The sequence below is a fragment of the Rana temporaria genome, chromosome 1 (assembly GCF_905171775.1).
Source record: "Rana temporaria chromosome 1, aRanTem1.1, whole genome shotgun sequence".
NCBI lineage: Eukaryota > Metazoa > Chordata > Amphibia > Anura > Ranidae > Rana > Rana temporaria.
Window position 1 is genome coordinate 172,132,230 of NC_053489.1, and position 20,228 is coordinate 172,152,457.

The 20,228-nt window shown below is 40.4% G+C and overlaps 1 protein-coding gene across 2 annotated transcripts in view; it reads right to left on the reverse strand.

The window, feature by feature from the left end:
• RPH3A (rabphilin 3A) overlaps positions 1-20,228 on the reverse strand; it is a 373,169-nt gene that overhangs the window by 86,077 nt on the left and 266,864 nt on the right. For both annotated transcript variants that reach the window (XM_040346131.1, XM_040346123.1), the window contains one exon: positions 19,281-19,451. In XM_040346131.1, the coding sequence (XP_040202065.1) occupies positions 19,281-19,451 (171 nt within the window). The remainder of the gene's footprint in view (positions 1-19,280; positions 19,452-20,228) is intronic.

Below are 20,228 nucleotides of genomic sequence, written 5' to 3' on the forward strand. Positions count from 1 at the left end.
CAGGAGGCTGAAAAATTCTGAGTGTGCAAGTTACAGTAATGGTGGAACCTCCTGTGTGGGCTACTGATGTCTTTTGTGAACTTTTCCGTTCTGTTGGGCTACCATGTCCTTAAAAATACAGTTTTGGACTGGCACACTCCAGCTTGAGTCTGATCACCACACTTACAATATATGTATTTATATTATATATATATATATATATATTATATATATATATCTATAAAATTCAACGTGTGTGTGTGTGTATGTATGTATGTTCCAGCATCACGTCCAAACGGCTAAAGATATTAACATGAAACTTGGCACACATGTTACTTATATGTCAGAAACAAACATAGGATAGGTGGTTTAACCCTTACCCACCCCCATTTGCCATGGTCGGGGTTTTTATTTAAAGTCCCATTCAACTCTATGGGAAATACATGTTACTTCATAACTTCCAAACGGCTGTACATATTTCGATAACACTTGGTCACATGTTACTTATATGTCCACTTAAACTATAGGATAGTTAATTTATCCCTTAACTACCCCCATTTGTGAGGGTCAGGGTTTTTGTTTAAAGTCCCTTGCAAATCAATGGGAAATGTATGTTCCCACATATACGCCATGGAGATATTTCAATAATACCTGGTACACATATTACTTATATGCCAAATAAAAATATATGACAGTTAAATTAACCCTTACCTACACCCTTATATAAAAGATGGGTATATTTATATTACTATGATTTTCCTCCCCAAAAGGTTAAGATAGGAAGACCGGGCAATGCCGGGTATTCAGCTAGTATATATATATATATATATATATATATATATATATATATATATATATATATATATATATATATTGTATCTGTTGCCTTATGAGTTTACATGAAATCTCCATTAATAGTTGTAAAAATAACCATAATTATGAATATATTTCATTTAGACTTGTATCTATACAGTATAGGGGTAAAACATAGCTTCCCAGAAGGCCCTGTTGTACAGACGAGTCAGTGCTTGTGTATCTAAACAATGGTACCCAAACCTCTTTGTTCTACAAATATTCACTTCAAAGGATCCATTGTTTAGATATGCAATGCGGGTGGCTAGCGCGTCATGAATACTTAATTTTCCTGAAAATGTAATCTACTTACAAGGTTAAAGGAACACTAAAGGAATTTTTTTTATTTTTTAAAAATAACAAACATGTTATACTTACCTCCACTGTGCAGCTCGTTTTGCACAGAGTGACCCCGAACCTGGTCTTCTGGGGTCCCTCGGCGTCTGTTTCTGGTTCTCCCTGCAAGAACTCCACACATTCATGCGAGCAAGCTCACACAGTGTGGAGTCCTTGCGGGCGCGTTCCCGTGATACAGCCGACGGCCATAGCCGCCGACTGTATCACTCCGCCCCGCCCCCCGGCGCACCGCGTCATTGGTTGTGATTGACAGCAGCACGAGCCAATGGCTGTGCTGATTCAATCGACCAATGAATGAGTCAGGAAGCCGGGCAAGATAACAGCACGTTCACGGCGCGGGACTTTCGAGGGGTCAGGTAAGAAAACGGGGGGCTGGGGAGGCCGTTATTGTCGTAAGTTTTTTTACCTTAATGCATAGAATGCATTAAGGTGAAAAAAAAACTTTTACCTTTCCTTTAAGTTTCCTGCTCAAAATAATCTGGGCCAAGAATTTGCATTAAAGGGGGCTGAGCTATGCTAACTCTAGGGATTAGAGATTTAGCCAATCCTTAATCCACCAATCAGAGCAACACCATGCCAACCACTGAGGCATCAGCCTGTAATGATATACACAGACTAGATGGGAGGGAAGCATACACTCTATGGCAAAGCAGCTAACAGAATGGAACCTCTATGGGAATGGTAATTATGGGTAATCTCCCTTGTACTTGTATCTAAATGTTTGTCTTATGTATTTTCTGTCCTGTTCGTAGACTAATGTTTTAAGGAATATACTCTGTATTCCTTCATGTAATCCATGATTTTTGCCCCTTTCTTGTACAATTAGCTAGATTGCTCTAGGGACCTTACGATATACATTTGTTGTTATATACATTTTTGTTATTGTGTTAAAGCTTTCACTCATGGTCAAAGAACTCATTAACCCAAATCATATCTGAGAGATATTAAATATCAAACATAACTTACTGGTAACATATCTTTGTAACTAATTAAGGGTATTTCCCGATTTTTCAATAATATTTTGTTTACATTGATTTTATTGTGAAAATTAATTCCTTAGCTTAACCAGTAAAAAAGCTTATGAGGTTAATTAAAAAAATATATATTAGTAGTAGTATGCAACTTAAATTTTGCATTAAACAAGTTTCCTAGAGCAATGTTCTTTCTGCTTACACTAGTAATATGTTAAACACAGATAATGGATTGCTGTTAGCTAAAGATAAGGGGATCTTAAAACGTAAAATCTAATTATACAGCAAAGGAGAGGAAAAAAATAAATATTAAAATAGGAAAAAAATCATACATGACTGAGCACTGGAACTATTTCCAAGAACTGTCAATAATGAACATGGCTCAGTGAAGAGCAGCTCTTTGGAACATCTTTACCTGCGTAGGGTAATGTGTTGGAAATGTACTGCACACAGTAGTAATTAACCTGACAAACTGCCCTGGTTACGACAAATTTAACCTGACACAAATCTGGGCAATTTAACTAAGCATTTGATGAAAATATAACAACCAAAAGTATGTAAAAATAATAAACAGATCCAAAGACATAGGCAGCTGTAGGAAGAGGCCGACTGTGCTGCGTGAGGGGGAAGGGGCTTTATCATATTATACTAATACAATACATTATGATGGCAGCCCTGAGCGTCAATACTTCACCCTTCATTAATTAATCAGCGCAGGGCTTTAATTCCAACATTTTCAGAATAACAAACAATTCATATGTACAATTTACTTTTAAACACTTGAAGTGGTTGTAAACCTCACTCATGAAATCTGAGTAAAGCAGATATATCTGTAGTGTTTACTTATCTCTCTCCAAAGTTCAAAGTGCCATATCTCTATGGTGCTTTGTTCCTCTGTTATCAATATGAGTCACTTCTGAGAAGTTTTCATGACACATAAGATAAATTTGTGACGGGGAGGAGAGCTCAGCACAGAGCCTGTCTGTGCACAACACAGTTCTTCTGGGGGGGGGTGTTCCTTTCCGCCAATCAGCTCTCACAAACTGCAGCCTCTCTGACCCCTCCTCTGTGATACTAACAGATGGAAAAGGATTTTAACACTGCATGAAATGCATGAAAACTGCATTCAAAAATGCATCAAAAATACAGGTTTAAAAATGCAAATTGCACCGCAAAATATGCCTGAAAAATGCATCAACCGCAACCGCTTAAATGCAAACCTAGACTTAGAGCATATTTACTAGCTTCCCAACTACTTCCTAATGTGCAGCACATGGTAATAACTATTCACAACTTGAAGACAGATTAAAGGGGAACTTTACCCAAAAGGGGAAGTTCCACTTTAAGTCCCCCCCTTTCCTCTACCATGTTTGACATATAATGTTTGGTGGAGAGTGGGTACCTAGTTTTGACAGGTGCCAATCCCACTTCAGATTGGCTCACCTAGGCAATCAGAGCGGAAGTTTTCTCTCCCCCTTCTCCACAGTCTGCTGGGACACGTCACAGGTCCAAGAAGACTGCGGGACCATTTACAAAGTGAATCTGGCTGTGAATCTGAAAGCAGCATAGCCAACTGCCCACAGTTAGGATGATAGCGACAGGAACCCAAAGGTTAGTAAAGAAGTAGGCAAGGTGAGGAGGGCGCTGGATCCCTAGACAGGTAAGTGTCCTTGTATTAAAAGTCGTCAGCCAGTCGGCAACCACTTTAATAAAATACAAATAAGCCAATCCAACCAATCAATTCTATGCAATTATATATGCTAGCATCCACAGTTCTACCAGTACAATGGCTGGGATATTATCACACAACTCCATGTTCCATCATTTAATGATGCATCAATCTTAGCCATTGTATGGCCATTCAAATGTTATTGAAGAGAACTAGAGACGTGTAAAAAGTATTGTTGTGTAGAGCAAATTATCTGCAAGATATAATGATTAAACAGTGAAACCTGGATATCACTGTCATGTAAATTAGTAAACAGTACCACTTACATCAGATAACACAAATTGAGTTTTGTGCTAATTTTAGACAAGTCTTATCCTATTAAAAAAAATGTGCTGCCTTGTGTAGCAGCACTGCAAGCAAATTGTGATTTTGATGGTTTGCAGGTTGTCAGAAACCATAATCAAACAAATCAATTTTTTTCAGAAGATTATGCTAGAAGCTGCAGGCATGTCTTTCCAGTAGGCCGTCTGTTATCAGAGATTTTATCTCAGCATACAATTTATGTTTCATTTCTAAACAAACACATAATTACATTGTTACCATCTTTGCAGGATTGCATGTAAAAGGGGTTTGGGGGTAAATTCTGCCTTAACATGCAAGTGGAATAATAAATGTTAAAGTGGAGTTCCACCCATTGTTTTATGTTTGTCTGTGCTGCATGCTCTAATCTCATAGTGTTCAGAATGGACAATTTTTATTTAATTTGTTGCTTGTAAATACCTTTATTTTGTAGTCCTTCATTACTTCCTCCTCCTTATTAGCCTAGGCTATTTGCAAGGGTTTCTGGGATAGGCATCATGTTTCCCAGTAGTCCTTGCAAACCTGACTGAAACCTATTACATTGCTTGTGCACTGAGCATGTGCGAGATATGCAAAGCTGAAATCCAGGAAGTCATACAGTCTGGCTTCATGATGCCCACACTTAAGATGGCCACGGTCTATTTCTAGATTATAAACTATCTAAATGCTGTAACAACCTAACAAAACAGACCTTAGTTTACAGACTAACTTTACTAGAATACATTAAGCTTGTGTATTACAGGGGTATTTATATTTAAAAAGTGAAATTGTGGGTGGAACTCCGCTTTAATATTGGCCAAGTAGAGCTTCATTAGGAGGAAAATAGAACTATAGTGAAAAGTTTGCTAAGAATAGGAAACTAGCATTATACAATACTTATAAAAATAGGATAAAATAAAATGTAAAAAGTTGAAATAAAATGGATTTGTTGGTTTTGTGTATCCCCTGTTTGATTACCTATCCAGCATCACTACAGCGGGTGTACATATTTCAAACTCAGGTTATCTTCTTCTGGAATCCCAGACTTACCATTTGTACCCCATTTATGGTACATGATGCTCCGAAAAATAATGTAAAATTCTCTGCCCCAAAGTAATAAAGAAATGATTGGCTATAGCCCAGAAAGTACTGCCATATATAAGCATGGATACATTACTATGAAGTCAATGGCCCAGATTCTCATATCTGAGCGTAAAACTGCGGCGGCGTAACGTATGTAATTTACGTTACGCCGCCGCAAGTTTTACAGGCAAGTGCTTTATTCACAAAGAACTTGCCTGTAAAGTTGCGGCGGCGTAGCGTAAATCCTCCGGCGCAAGCCCGCCTAATTCAAATGAGCCGGGTAGGGGGCGTGGATCATTTAAATTAGGCGCGTCCCCGCGCCGAACGTACTGCGCATGCGCCGTACCTAAAATTTTCCGACGTGCATTGCGCTAAATGACGTCGCAAGGACGTCATTGGTTTTGACGTGAACGTAAATGGCGTCCAGCCCCATTCACGGACGACTTACGCAAACGACGGAAATTTTTAAATTTCGATGCGGGAACGACGGCCATACTTAACATTGGTTGCCCCTCATATAGCAGGGGCAACTTTACGCGTCGCAAATCTAGCGTAAACGTCGTAACTTCACTGCGTCGACCGTGCGTACGTTCGGGAATTCGCGTATTTTGCTAATTTGCATACTCGACCGGGAAAACGACGGAGGCGACACCTAGCGGCGAAAAAAAAAATTGTATTTAAGATCCGACAGCGTAAGAGCCTTACGCCTGTCGGATCTAATGGTTATCTATGTGTAACTGATTCTAAGAATCAGTCGCATTGATACGACGGCCCAGATTAGGACTTACGACGGCGCACATTGCGTTGCGTTGTCGTAAGCCCTTTCAGAATCTGGGCCAATGTTTTTTAATGGACCATTATGTGGTAAAACCATCTACATGCTTGTGTTTTGATTTTGTTATAGAGAAATGACTACTTTCTGTGAACTCCATGAGCAGGCTCATGCTGTTTAGAATTCTGTAGTTATCCCTTAGGCATTTTTTATGACTGAAGAAATGGCAGCATTCCTCTAAGCCTCTATTGTTCCAAAGAACAGCAATGTTCCCTCAATGCTGCAGTCCGTTATTATGATGGGAGCTGAAGAATGACATCTTCTGTAGCACAAACCAGAGGAGGTTGTATAGGTTAATTGACAGACTTGCAGCCAAGTTTTCTATGGCAAGAGCTAGGCTAGAGAACACACATTTCGTAAAGAAAAGAGTTTGCATGGTTTACATCTATTATATTTATTATTTTAATATGAGTTTACCAACGGGTGAGAGCTAGAACCATGAAGACCATGAGTGAACAGTTTGTTATGAGGGCATAATATACAGTATGTTAATCTTTCTTTAGCGGTCAACCTTTTTGCCTCCTCATATGAAATTATAACATAGTAAAATGACTTTTTTATTTTCCAACCATCATTAATCCAATGTATTTTGGTCAAACAGCATACAGTCAACATATATTGTTGTTATCATTTGTTTATAATATGCCAAATTATCCCACTGAAAAAAATAATGTGCAACCATAATGCGCAGGCATTCTATTAAACCACATACATAAAACAGTCACAGACAGAGAAGTGGGCTTTGTTCTAACAATTATCTTACTATCTAATAGATGAAGAACAGCAGATACAATAAGGAAGGCAATTGGCAGTGACAGTAGGTAATAGATACTGGTTTCATGACCAGGTTAGGGTAATTTTGAAGAGGTGTACTTCTAAGAACAAGTTAAATAAATTGTTGGAGACAAACAGAACAAGCAAAAAAAATACAGAGAATGGGGGCTGCACTGCAAAAACTTGCAGCTGTGCCTAGGATGAGGTTATGAGCAAGTAAGAAGGGGGAGTCAGGAGCAGAAACAGGGGTTAAGAAACTTAGGGGCAGATCCACAAATAGCGGGCGTAACTTAACTTTTCCCATTTAAGTTACACTGCCGCAAATTGTCCAAGTTAGTGCTCGATCCACAAAGCACTTACCTGGAAATTTGCAGCGGTGTAACTTAAATCCGGCCGGCGCAAGGCGTGCCTAATCTAATGGGGCGAGTCCCATTTAAATTAGGCGCGCTCCCACGCCGGACGTACTGCGCATGCTCCCGACGTTATTTTCCCGACGTGCTTTGCACGGATTTACGTTGCGCCGGGTTTTGAGAATCGCGACGGGCGTAAAAAAAAAAAGAGTTGCGTCGGGAAAAAAAAAAATAAAAAAAAAAATTAAAGCGACGCGGGATAGAAGGGTATACTTTTACAAGGTGTAAATAGTTTACACCTTGTAAAAGCAGCCCTAATTTTGCGACGGCAAACTAATACTTACAGAGAAAAAACGAAGCGTAAAAGCTTCGTGGATCTCCGTAAGTGCTAATTTGCATACCCGACGCTGGATTTCGACGAGAAATGCCCCCAGCGGCGGCTGCGGTACTGCATCCTAAGATCCGACAGTGTAAGTCCCTTACACATGTCGGATCTTCTGCCTATCTATGAGAAACTGATTCTGTGGATCAGTTCCATAGATAGAAACAGGGATACGACGGCGTATCAGTAGATACGCCGGCGTATCCCTTTTGTGGATCTGGCCCATAATTTCTATTTTTGGATCTCAGAAGCATCTCAAAGGGATGTCAAATGCACCTGAAAGTATGTTGCATTTACCCAACAGCAGCCTGAAGCCAATTGACACAGAACCCAATAATGCTGTGAACAGTTTAGGAGCCTGCTTAATAATAACTTACATTTTATTCTCAGGTTGATTGGAATCTAGTCAAAGGACTAGCTAATATAAATTGAATATTGCATATATATTCTATTGCCTTGCATTTTCCCCAGAGAAGAAACTCAACTTCTAGGAAGATATACAAATAATAAAAAAAAAAATATTCCTATCAGAAATTGTACTGCAGCCTACTCTGTGCTTACACTTACACTGTGTTTTGTCACTTTTTAAAATCAGTAATTAATTTACATACCCTTGTCTCCATTTTACATGACACATTGCATTTTTTTTTTAAAACATTTTCTAATTACATTTTTGTAGAATGGTGGATGGGTTGGGTCCGCACTATGGAGAGCAAAAATACACAGAAAATAAAACGAAATGCTGCCCCTATGCTCCCGAAGACGCTCCCGATGACGTCTGAATGATGAAACGCATAGGGCGGACTCAGAGGCACGTTAGCGCAACACTTCCGTTTTTCGGCTGCAAACTTTGTTTGTTCAGCACCATTGATTTATCTTTTTGCCTATTTTGTTCACATACCATGTGAGTATTTTTAAACACATTTGAACAATAAAACTTGTTATCCTATACGAAGTTACGCTATGGGCATCCTTTCTTCTCCCACATAACCCTAACTGGAGGATCGAAGGAGACCCCTGGAGCCGGACTTTTGGAATCCCTAGATTGCTACACAGTGGCACATACTGTAAATGCGTCACTACCCCATGTGGGGGAGAAGCATCTGGTGAGTGCAATCTTATTAAGAGCACGGTGTGTCACGCATAGAGCAGGATTGGAAGGGCTTCCCCAGCAACGTGGAATTCTTCTAAGCACAAAAGTCAATTTTCTATTTTAATTAAATATATTTTTTACAATTTTGGTTACGATTTTGGTTGCAAATCATCCAACTAGAATCACTGGACTGGACTGTCATTGTGTGTTTTTTGTTTTTTGCACACCATCATTTCATACAGGATTCATTTTATTTATTTTGGTTTTCATTGTGCACTTTTTTCTTTACACCCGGCCGAGGGTCTAACACTCGGCAGCACTTTTTTCATATATATAATCTTGCTTTTGGTTTTCCATTTTTGAACATTTTGCTCTACACCTAGGCAGAGGGTGTTTTTTCATTTCTATATAGCACTTTTCACTAAACACCCGGCCGAGGGCCAAACACCCGAAAGGACGTACACATATTTATTTATTTTATTTTTTAATATTTTTATTTTTTCACTTCTTTGGCAAAGGTCGCTTGTATGTTACCTCTACTCATAAACACATGAATTCACTGGAATATCAGTAAACACCTGGCCGAGGGTTCAACACTTTTTCCAAAATTCTCCTTTTGTCAAAGTTTTCTTTATTTATTTATTGTGTGGTACATATTTCACATTTACACCTCATCAATTTCCAAGTATACACCTAGTAAGAGGCTACTTTGCGGTTGTTTCCTCTCTCATCAGAACAGCGCCAACCTACACCTCCCTCCTTTTCTTACATTTTTGTAGAATGACAATGACTACAACAAAGCATGTTTTTAAAAAAAAAGAAAGGCATAATAAAGAAGTTACTCAACTGCAACATTAGAGTCTGTCTTCAAATACTACATACTGAGTATACAGTAAGTTATGAATGCAGATTAGCCATCTTTCAGGGTCATTTAGATGTACCAGACAGCCAGAAGAATGTCCAGTCCTTCATTGCAATTCATTGGGTCAGAGAAATAAAAGATACTACAGACTGGGGTAAAAAGGGGGAGGGAAGGAGAAAAGAAAAAAAGGGATGGGTGGGGGATCATCTTCATCTACTTTAAAGTATGCATAGCAATAGAATAAAGGCACATGAAAGTAAAACTCCCACCACTCTCTCTCATTGCTCAAGGATAGAACTACAGTATATTCTGGGGAGGTTTTCTTGCTAGTTTTGTGAGTAGGCTGTTATGTCTTATATCATTTACTCTGGTAAAACACATGGCCAGAGTAGGGGGAAGAGTCCTGTCTCTAGAGATCAGGGATACAAGTCCTGGAAGAGTTAAGCAGATGGATCAGTAGGGAATGTTTATCCCTGTTTCTAGGAAGCCTTGAATGATAGAGAAAGGTCATGACCAAGGTCTACATCTGAAAGATTTTTGATGACCTCTCCAACCTTCATCCAGAGAGGATTTATATTATTACAGGGCCAAAAAATACGGAATAGTGTACCAACTGCATCTCCACATCTCCAACATAGGCACGAGAATTATTTGGAAGAACAAAGAGTAGACAATGTCATCCCTTTGTTTGGGTGACAAATTACATCTTTGTCAAAAACCATGAATCAGACCGATACAGAAGTACAGTTAAATCACACTTGTTTAATAATAATTAAAAGGTAAAAAGAGTAAGCGTAGTCAAAAGAAGTCAGTGTTCAGTAACCGGATCGGGTAGTCGGCCAAGCCAATGTCAGAGAGCCAGAGATAAACGTAATAGTCCAACAAGCAGGATCAGGAGCCAGAAGGTACACCAGCCGACTGAGCCGAGCAAGTCCACAACAGGAACGCAGGAGAATGTGATGTTGACAAATGTGAAGGCAGAGATGAAGTGAGCTGGAAGGCATTAAGTAGGCAGCGCTGACGAGCAGATTATCAACAGGTGAGTCACTGTGGAGAGAAAGGAGCTGGCAATTAGCCGACAGCTGAGCGGCCAGTTCAGAGAAGAAAGGGCTGAGCCTAGCCCTGACAATCTTTTGGTTTAGGAGAGTTACAAATTAGGCCCCTTTAACACCAGCAGACCGACTGGATCTGTCTGTCAGTTTTTCAGGTGGACCCAATCGGTCCACCCATTGTTCTCTTGGATGCCAACAGCCAGGCATTAAATCTGATAACATTCGCCATCCATCCATCCAGTCCATTTCCATCCAATCGCCCCATAGAGGATAGCGGAGCAGACACAGACCTGTCATCCGCCTGCTCAGCAGGGATCAGTGGGGAGATTCTTCGCTGAGCAGACAGATTCTGCTTGGACGGATCTGCTCCATCTGAAAGGGGCAACCAGCGTGCATTGTATTTTGATGGTCAGTTTAATAGTGGCCTTGGTACAGCCTTTGCATTTACAACTTTGAACCTATACTGTATTGTTACTATGTAAATATTGTTTAAGGCTTCAAGTATAAAATAGTAAAAATACTGACACATGCTTTTTCACATGCCTCCTGAAATGCATCTGTGGTAGTTAGCCCTTGCGGATCGCCAACTCAGGGTACCCCAGGGTGTGTAGTCTAAGCCCCAGGCTGCTTCTTCACCAGAGCTTCTGATGTTGGGGATGGAATTAGGTCATGGTCCTCAGATACACCCAGCTGAGGGCGCGGAGACCACTCGCATGTGCAAAGTACACACAGCAAGAGACAACAGGAAATCCAGGAGACAAGCCACGGTCAGGACAGGCAGCAGGCAAGCACAAACAGTAGACGAAGATGGGATCAGTACATGGGTCAGACACAGGATGTATGGGTAGTACCTAAACAGGAGCTCAGAGAACTGTGAAGTTGTTTAGGCAAGGAGTGTTGCGCTGAGCATGTGTACATATAGGGAAGCACAAAAAAGTGGGGAGAGCCCCAAAAGAGTTCTATAGGGAAGCAAACAGGGAGGTGACCCAGGAAATAATAGCCAGGAGAATTATAAAAACCTGCAGTAGAGCAGGTGACCAGAGAAACCAAACATCACATGTAAAATTGAGTCATAGATCTAGCAGAACACTACAACAAGGAAGTAAGAATTTCATAAACAGAAATCTGCAGGCTAGACCGTGACAGTACCCCCACTCCCCCTCTACGAGACCTTTTCACCCGTTTACAGCCAGGCTTCAGAGGAAACTTCTGATGTAAGCATTTCACCAAATAAGGAGCAGAAACATCCGTAGAAGAAATACAACATCTTCCCTCAGGATCAAATCCCTTCCAGGGGATATAAAAGTCTCCGCCTGGAGTATTTAAAAATCCAAGATTTGCTTGATTTCTTACTGATTCGTGGGATTAACTGCTAGAGAAGGATGAAGAAAAGAATGGGAAAACCTACTGATCATGTACGGTCTCCGGAGAGAAACATGGAAGAAAGTAGGAATCCTTAAATATGAATGAAGACGGAGCTTGACAGAGACAGGATAAACCTGGCAGGGGGCTGTAAAGGGACCAATGACATGAGGAGCAAATTTCATAAAGAGCACTCAGAGATGGATATTCTTAGTAGATAGCCAGACATTGTTGCCAAGTAGAGATTTTGATCTCATATAGCAATGACGGTCTGCAGCTGCTTTGTACTTGGAAGCTGATGTAAGTACTTGGAAGCATCTGCCACTGAAGGAATAAGAATGGGAGCATATAACCCATGTGCTTGGGCTGAAGCAGACACCAGTAACCAAGATGAAGGGTCTGGTAAGGAGGTTGGCAGAGAGAACACAATAGTGGGAGTGGAGGCTGTTGTAAAGGTAAGGGAATAGGAGTTGAGACTCCGAAATGTACAGTGGGTATGACAGGCTGTGCTGAACAGGACCCTTGGGTAGGCACTAAAGCTAGGGGTTACAGATGTTGGTATCTCTACCCATCCAGATGGTAGCCGAGTTGGAGCTTTGGGCTGTAAAGTAAGTAAAGGGACTGATGGTTTAGGCAGTAAAAAGGGTAATGATCTTGAGATGGACAGCAGCAAAAGGGGACTTGCAGTTGGAGAAGGCAGGTTAGCAGCTTTATGAAGTCACAGATCTAGCAGAATACCACAGCAAAGAGGTAAGAATTTCACAAACAGAAATCTGCAGACTAGTCGGTGTCACCTCCTCACTTGTAACCTTCAATAAAAAACCTGGAGTCCGTTTTTAAAATTGCAAACATTTGCACAATTCGTTGACAGGTACTCTGCAATATGGTCATTTCTTGTAAAAGAATGAATTCAATAAAGTTACAAATTTCTAAAGAACTTTTCTAAAGAACTAATATTTATTTATTGCAGGTAATTATATAGCACCATCAATTTATAAAGCGCTTTACATATATATTCCCTGATGTAAGGCTGGCCATAGGCGGTTTGAACCATGTATGGACAGGCTGAATGTACCAAGTTGATTGATCGATCGACTTGGGTACAACCAGCTTGTCGCATTTACTTGCAATTATCACTAGCGACTGCTATAGGCACTAGCAATAATCACTGTCTTTCCCTGGCAGGGGACGGCTCACAAAGCCAATACCGGTCAGGAGATTACAATGTCTCGGCAGGAGGGATTCTGCCATCAGCACTGTCTGTGTTGATGGGGGAATTGTTTGAATATTTATGCATACATGTAGTAGAGCCAATTTAGACAGGAGTCAATTAACCTACCAGCATGTCTTTGGAGTGTGGGAGGAGATCAGAGTACCAAGAGGAAACCCACACAGGCACAAGGAGAACATGCAAACTCTAGGCAGGTAATAACATGGTTTTGATTCAAACATATGACCCTAGTGCTACTAGGCAGGTGTGATAACCACTTAGCCATTGTATGACTCTAGCCTTTCAAAGTTACTGCCCACACTGTGACACTGGTTAGGCAATGGTTGTTCACTGTGCATTGTAAGGATTAGCTTTGTTTTTTTCATAACAATACGTAGTATTTCTATGGTTTCTAAGTCCCACTTTAATATATACCCATGTGTAAGCCTGTTTCCATAGTAATGCTCTCTCCATTAAGTACACAGAGGCATTTCTTGCATTAATATAGAAATAGCAGACAAACTGAGTTTTCATGAGAATCCACTAATCCCCTAGGGATAATTTAAATAACCATGTGCAAAATCTGAATTCAGGCCTACATTTCTCAGTAGTTGATATTTTTCCCATTTAGTAGATTCTATGCCTATTCAAGAAAAAAATATTGTGCAAGGTCTACTAACCCTTAGCAATCAATAACAATTCATCCAAAAGGGTTAATAACTACATAAACTGAAATCTGTTCGTGTTACTTTCTATCATTTGCTAATGTCACATTTCTCATAAGTTATAGGTGCAACCTGTTATGCTTAGTCAGCTCCTGTCTTTTTATATGTCTTGACTACTCCATCAATAAAATAGTTCTGCCACAATTCCAAATTCTAGTCCTATAGGCCTGAGATTATAAAACAAACAAAATAACCAAAAGGGATACAAGCAGTGGTGGCCTGTCCATTAGAGGTGCAAGGGCACCACCCTCCATCCATGCGTCCAACCCCCTAATCTACATGCGGGGTGCCAGACGCATGGATTCTAATGTTTGTTTTTAGAAGCACGTGATTAGAGCCAGAGGCTCTAACAGGCTTGAAAAAAGGGTGGGCTCTGGGCACAGAGCACTGTACCCTGAGCTCACCCACTTGTGTAACAAGAGCGAATGCATATTCGCTATTGCCTCCCTCATTATCCTCCCGGCCAATCAGGAAGCCCCTATTGGCCAGGGAGTCTTATGTATGAATACATAAGTGGTCCATATGGTGAACTCGTGTAGAGTTATTCACCTTAAGGTCATCACAGAGGACAAATTGTTTATTATTTTTTTGTTTTTGTACCTTCCTCTGGATCAACTGTGGGTATAGGATATTGTGTGTGTGTATATACATATATATTATATATATATATATATATATTAGAGAGAGAGAGAGAGAGAGAGATTCTCTATTTGTGTGTGGTTTTTTTTCTGTTGGTTGAACTGGATGGACTTTTTTTCAACCAGAGTAACTATGTAACTATTACAAAGAGTTGAACTTAACTATTTACATTTGTCTATCTTGTAAAATGTTGCAATATAGATAAATTCATATAGACAGTATGCTGATCTTTACTTTTCCATTTGAACTAAGAAAAAAGAAAATCCCTAAACAGAGTGCAAGCTTCAACAGCTTGTCTCTGCAGCAAAAATGTTTTCTCCATCTTTGAAACCATAGTTGCACTGTGTGTAAAGTAACCAGATCTATATGTGCATTAACCTGGGGAAGTAGCAGGAGGTGCTTATTCAGATGCATCCAGCACACTGATCTCCATGTTTTTGATCACCTCGTTCAGAAGTACAAGCACCACAATCTTATGTGGCTTCACTCCATCAAAACACAAACATCTTTGTAAAGTTTCTGACAGTGAAGTCTGACTTGTGCTGCACAGGCACTGTGGCCACCCCCAATAGGGTGCAGAGGGACTGTGTAGCCAATTGTGCATGCAAGGCAATCAGTGCAGGGACAAGGCCATCTAGAGCTCAGGGCGAACATGCCAAACTGCCCCCCCCCTTCCCCAGATGTATGATCATGCTGTGTAAGCAAAAAACCCCCACAAAAAAACTGAGCACTAATCTGAATGCTTACCCCTTAGCATAAATTCCCCCTCCTTCCAGTATAAGTCCATCCCCCTGCTGAAATCCCCCTTTCAGCACAAATATTTGCTACCCATCCCCCAAATCCTCCCAGCTCAAATGTCCCCCCCCTCCAAAAAAATTCACCCTCTCCAAGTACAAATCTTCTCCCCCTAAAATTTCCCCTCCTAGTACACATATCCCCACTTCAAATCCCCCCTCATAGCACAAATTCCCCCCAAATCCTCTCCTAGAACAATACTTACCGTAATTATCGGCGTATAACACGTTTTTTTCCCCCCTGAAAATAGGGGGAAAATCACGGGTGCGTATTATACGCCGATAGTGTACCTTGGACTCGGAGGGGAACGAGCGCCACCGTGCACCGCCGGAATTTACTGACCCGTAATCTCCTGTTTACTCGGCTCTAACGTCACACACACAGTCCCGCTTCCGCCACCGGCATTGGACCAGTGTTCTATCAATCACAGGAGCTGGTCCAATGCCGATGGCGGAGGCAGGACTGTGTATGTGACTGCCGACGCGACAGAGCCGAGTGAACAGGAGATGACGGCCCAGTGATTCCCTCACTGCACGAGAGATGGTGAGGCTGCAAATGGGCACATAGGCTGCATTTAGGCTGAAGATGGGCGTATAGGCTGCATTTAGGGCTGCAGATGGGCACATAGGCTGCATTTAGGCTGGAGATGGGCACATAGGCTGCATTTATGCTGTAGATGGGCACAGATTAGGCTGCATTGAGGCTGCAGATGGACACTGACCATAAAATAAAATACAATTTTTTTTTCCTGAAACGTCCCTCTTAAATTGGGGTGCGTGTTATACGCCGGCACGTGTGATACGCCGATAAATACGGTACCCCCTGCTGCCCTCCATCCTACACAAATGCCTTACTCCTAATTCCCTTGTGATGCTCCCCCCACCTCACATGATACCACAGTGCCCAGGGCAGCCGCCCCTCCCGACTGCCCCTTCTCCCACCCCGAAGGCAATACTCTGAGAGGAAGCTCCCAGACCTGCCACCTAGCAACTAGTCTAGTAGGGCCCTACTGAGATGGCTGTGACACCTGCACAGTACAGGTCAGAGTTCCCCACTGGGGATTTTATCAGGGATGTTTGCTTGACAGAGAGAGAGACCCCCCTCAAAACAGGAACTGTCCCTGGCAAATTGGGACAAATGATAATCATACAAGCAATGCTGGCGACTTTTTTTACCCCTTCTTACTTTCTTTTTGGGTATAGCTGTCAGAGTTCAGTACTTCCTGGAAGCTATTGAAGCTTTTTTTAACTAAATGGAGAAAACAAACTTGCATGTGTCAACCATTTCAACCACTGGGATAGAAGAGAGGAAGCCACACTCCAGTTCAGCAATACAAGTCTTGCTTACTTTATTGAATGTAGTAACAAAAAGACAATAAAATAGCTACAACAGGGAACCAGTTGATGTGTTTCACTCTTGACTAAGTGCTAAGAGGGTGAAACACGTCAACTGTTTCTCTGATGGAGCTGTGTAAGTGTCTTTTTGTTACTATATTCAATAAAGGATACAAGACTTTTATTACAAAACTGGAGTGTCAGTGGACTGAGCTGGCACCCGAGATTTCAACAGTATGACATTGTGGTGATTGAAGTCCACCTGGAGCGGTGTGTATCCAGCTTTCTTCCCCAACCATTCCAACCACCTTTCAACTTTTATTTTTTTAGGGACTTTTCCAAGCCACTTTAACCATTGTTATTAATGAAGAAAAGTGTATAACTTGACAGCTAAGCTTTTTCAGTAAAAAAAGTACATAAAAGGTCATGGAGGCAAAGGAATGCAAGTCAGACAGATCTGAGTTTACATTCTTATATAAAAAAGCTATAGAACACAAACAAACTCCTCCCCACCTGTACATACCACTCATATGCTGTATCACTGAAAACCACATCCTAAAATGGGAACAGTGTACTATGCCAAGTGCAAGTGTTACCATTGTTAGGAATTAATGTATGCAAAGATTATTCACTACCATATATCTAAATCATATTAGAGCTTTAGAGACATCCATTTCAATGCAATTAAATTATTTCTTTGCTCCAGAAATGTGTTTAGATTATTCACTATGTTCATTTTAATATGCTAAACTATCCGTATTATTCTTTCTACAGAAAATGGATTAGGGTAAACATAGCATGGAATGATTATTATGAATCTGAAGCAAAAACATAATATACTGTATATCTCCCAACAATACATTTAACAGAAAGTGTCATTTAGGCAGGGTGACTTTGCAGTTTGGCTAGTACTACATCAGAGATAAGTGACATAAACAAGCTGCAGACAAGGTTATGATGTACCCAACTACCCGGGGACAATACACGGCATGTAAATGGATTCTAATTAGTGCACCAACTGTTCACTCAAGCATCTTTGGTAAGTAAACATTGCAGCACATCACATTGCTGAAAATGATTTCTTGCTAGTAGCACCCATACTTTTCTTACCTAGGAATAATGATAAGGTTATCATAGGTATAGATTTACAACAAACCAATTTCCCTATTACCAAAATGCAGAAAAGCATCTTTATTAATGCCTAACAACATGGCATGTTGCAAGTCTTTGGCATGCACAGGAGGTCATTCATGACAGCATCAAGGGATGCCAAGAATGTATACTGAGCTGCGCATGCACAGTTCAGGGTACATTCTAAATAAGATTGCAAACAGGCAGGTAAGTTTGTTTTATAGCAGAAGAGAAAGTCGTTAAAGATTCTGCCTGCTTGCAAACCTTTTGTTTTCTACACTTTAGTTTTGTTTTAACATGGTGTTACCAGTACGGTCCAACCCAATCCTAAAGTCTGTAAACAGTTAATCATCTTTTTGTCTTTACCAGGGTTCAAATAATCTGGGTTTTGTTACCTCCTATTTCTCCGTCACTTCCTATACCCCGATAGGTCTTTTGATCTTTTACGTAATAGAAAGGCTACACAGGTACACAGGTAGCCTGTCCATTCATGGGCCAACGTACATGAAAGTATCACTTTAAAATTAGATATACAGGTTATAATTTATGAAATATAATCAATTTATATATAAAGACAGATCATAGAGATGTCCAATTCTTTCTCAAGAAATTACTATAAGTACCTAAGAAAATAACTAGGGAATTAACCCTTAAAATTAAGTCTAATAATCACTCTTGCATCTATATGCTAGCTTGGTTATAGTTTCACAATGCAGGAACCTGGATAAGCAAGTTCCACAACATTTATGTTAGTCATAAAAACCAAGAAATGACTTCTTTATAACAGTACTACAAAGCAATAACTAGTACAGATAGGCTAAAAGTAGTCATACTGCCCATAACCTGGCATAAGGAATCCTGGGGGTTTATGAAGAAGTCACACAGACTATATCCCCAGGATGGAAAGGTCCTTAAATTAGTATTAAATTCTTAGTAATTTGTCAAGATTTGGCTACATATTTAATATCTTTTTCTATAAATGACTTTCTTTCTGTTATTAAATGTGTCAAAATATTTTAATTACCATTGTAAAGCCCCCCCCCCCCCTCCAGATCTATTATCATTCCTCCTCAGTATCAACCCTTCCAACAACTTCCAGGCAGGGAGTGCACACACAAACTTTCTTGTATGCTCTTGAGGAGGGGCCACTATTTCCATAAGTACTACTTTTTGTGAGTTTAATAACACTTTAAAGGTATTAGTGGTCAGTAGTAGGTTGCTTGTGCAGTAGGATAACTGGCATCTACTGTATCTCATCACTAACCGTCTAAAAATAGTCATGCATTCTATGAACCCGTAAAAAGAGACTGGACCCTATTAGATTAGCCATAAATCAAAATTCCCTTAACATAAACAGTCATGCAGCACATAGGCCTATGTGGTACTTTTATAAATGTTTTTACAGCCAAGTCAAACTTTTTTAATTCCCGCTTTAAAGCATCAAGTAATCACATGTAATCCCTGAGCAGAAATAAAGAGATTGGCAAACCTCCAGGGCTTCTGTTCACGTCGCTGTCTGCAGTGCTGTAAGAATAATCTCTTCCCTCTTGGTCAGCTCCAGCATAATCTCCACCACTTGGGGCCATTCTCGTCTCGGATTGCTTACGCGTAGGTGGAGGGCAGCTCCCTCTTGCCGACTGAGCTGCAGCTGATTCAGTGCCTGAAGGTAGACAAATTTATTTTAGCTTCACTAATGCAGCACATTTCCTAATAACATCTTGCCAAATACACCATGAATCAATCCAAAACTAGCCAGTAACAGTTTGTACATTCTACAAGTCATTCCAAAAGGCTTACTGGAGCAATGGAACAGCTGTCTAATTCTCTAGAGAGAAATTCTGAGCTATGATATAAACACTGATTGCTGGCTTTACACATGGCACTGATATGATAGACATCATTAACAGATTTTCCCGCTGGATGTCTGTAAAACCAAAGGTTCCTTGACCCCTGATAAAACTGCAATGAGCTATATCAACATTAAATAATATAAACACGTTTATAGCAAGGCAAATAACAATGTTAATTTGCAAAGTGCAGTTACTCTTATTAGTCAATCAAAAATCATTTAACTGATCTGACAACAGTGAGGAGAAAATTGATTGGATTATTACAGCATGGTGCCCTTTTATTAATTTACCACATATGAGTATATAACCTACCGCTTACAAAGATGAGATAACCTGTCATACAGATTTGCTTAATTAATGAACAGAAAGGAATGTGATAGGGATAACCCAATGATCAAACATTGGGTCACGTTGCACCAAAAACAGCCATTCAATGCAGAGATGAAAACTATTAACCCAAGTAATAAATAAAATTAAGTGGCCTGCAAACCTCCATTTAGGGAGTATTTGTGCTTGCTTGGTCTATAGATAGTACTTTGCAGAATGCTCTGTACAGCCTGTTTGCAGAGCTCTGATTGGCTTAGAGT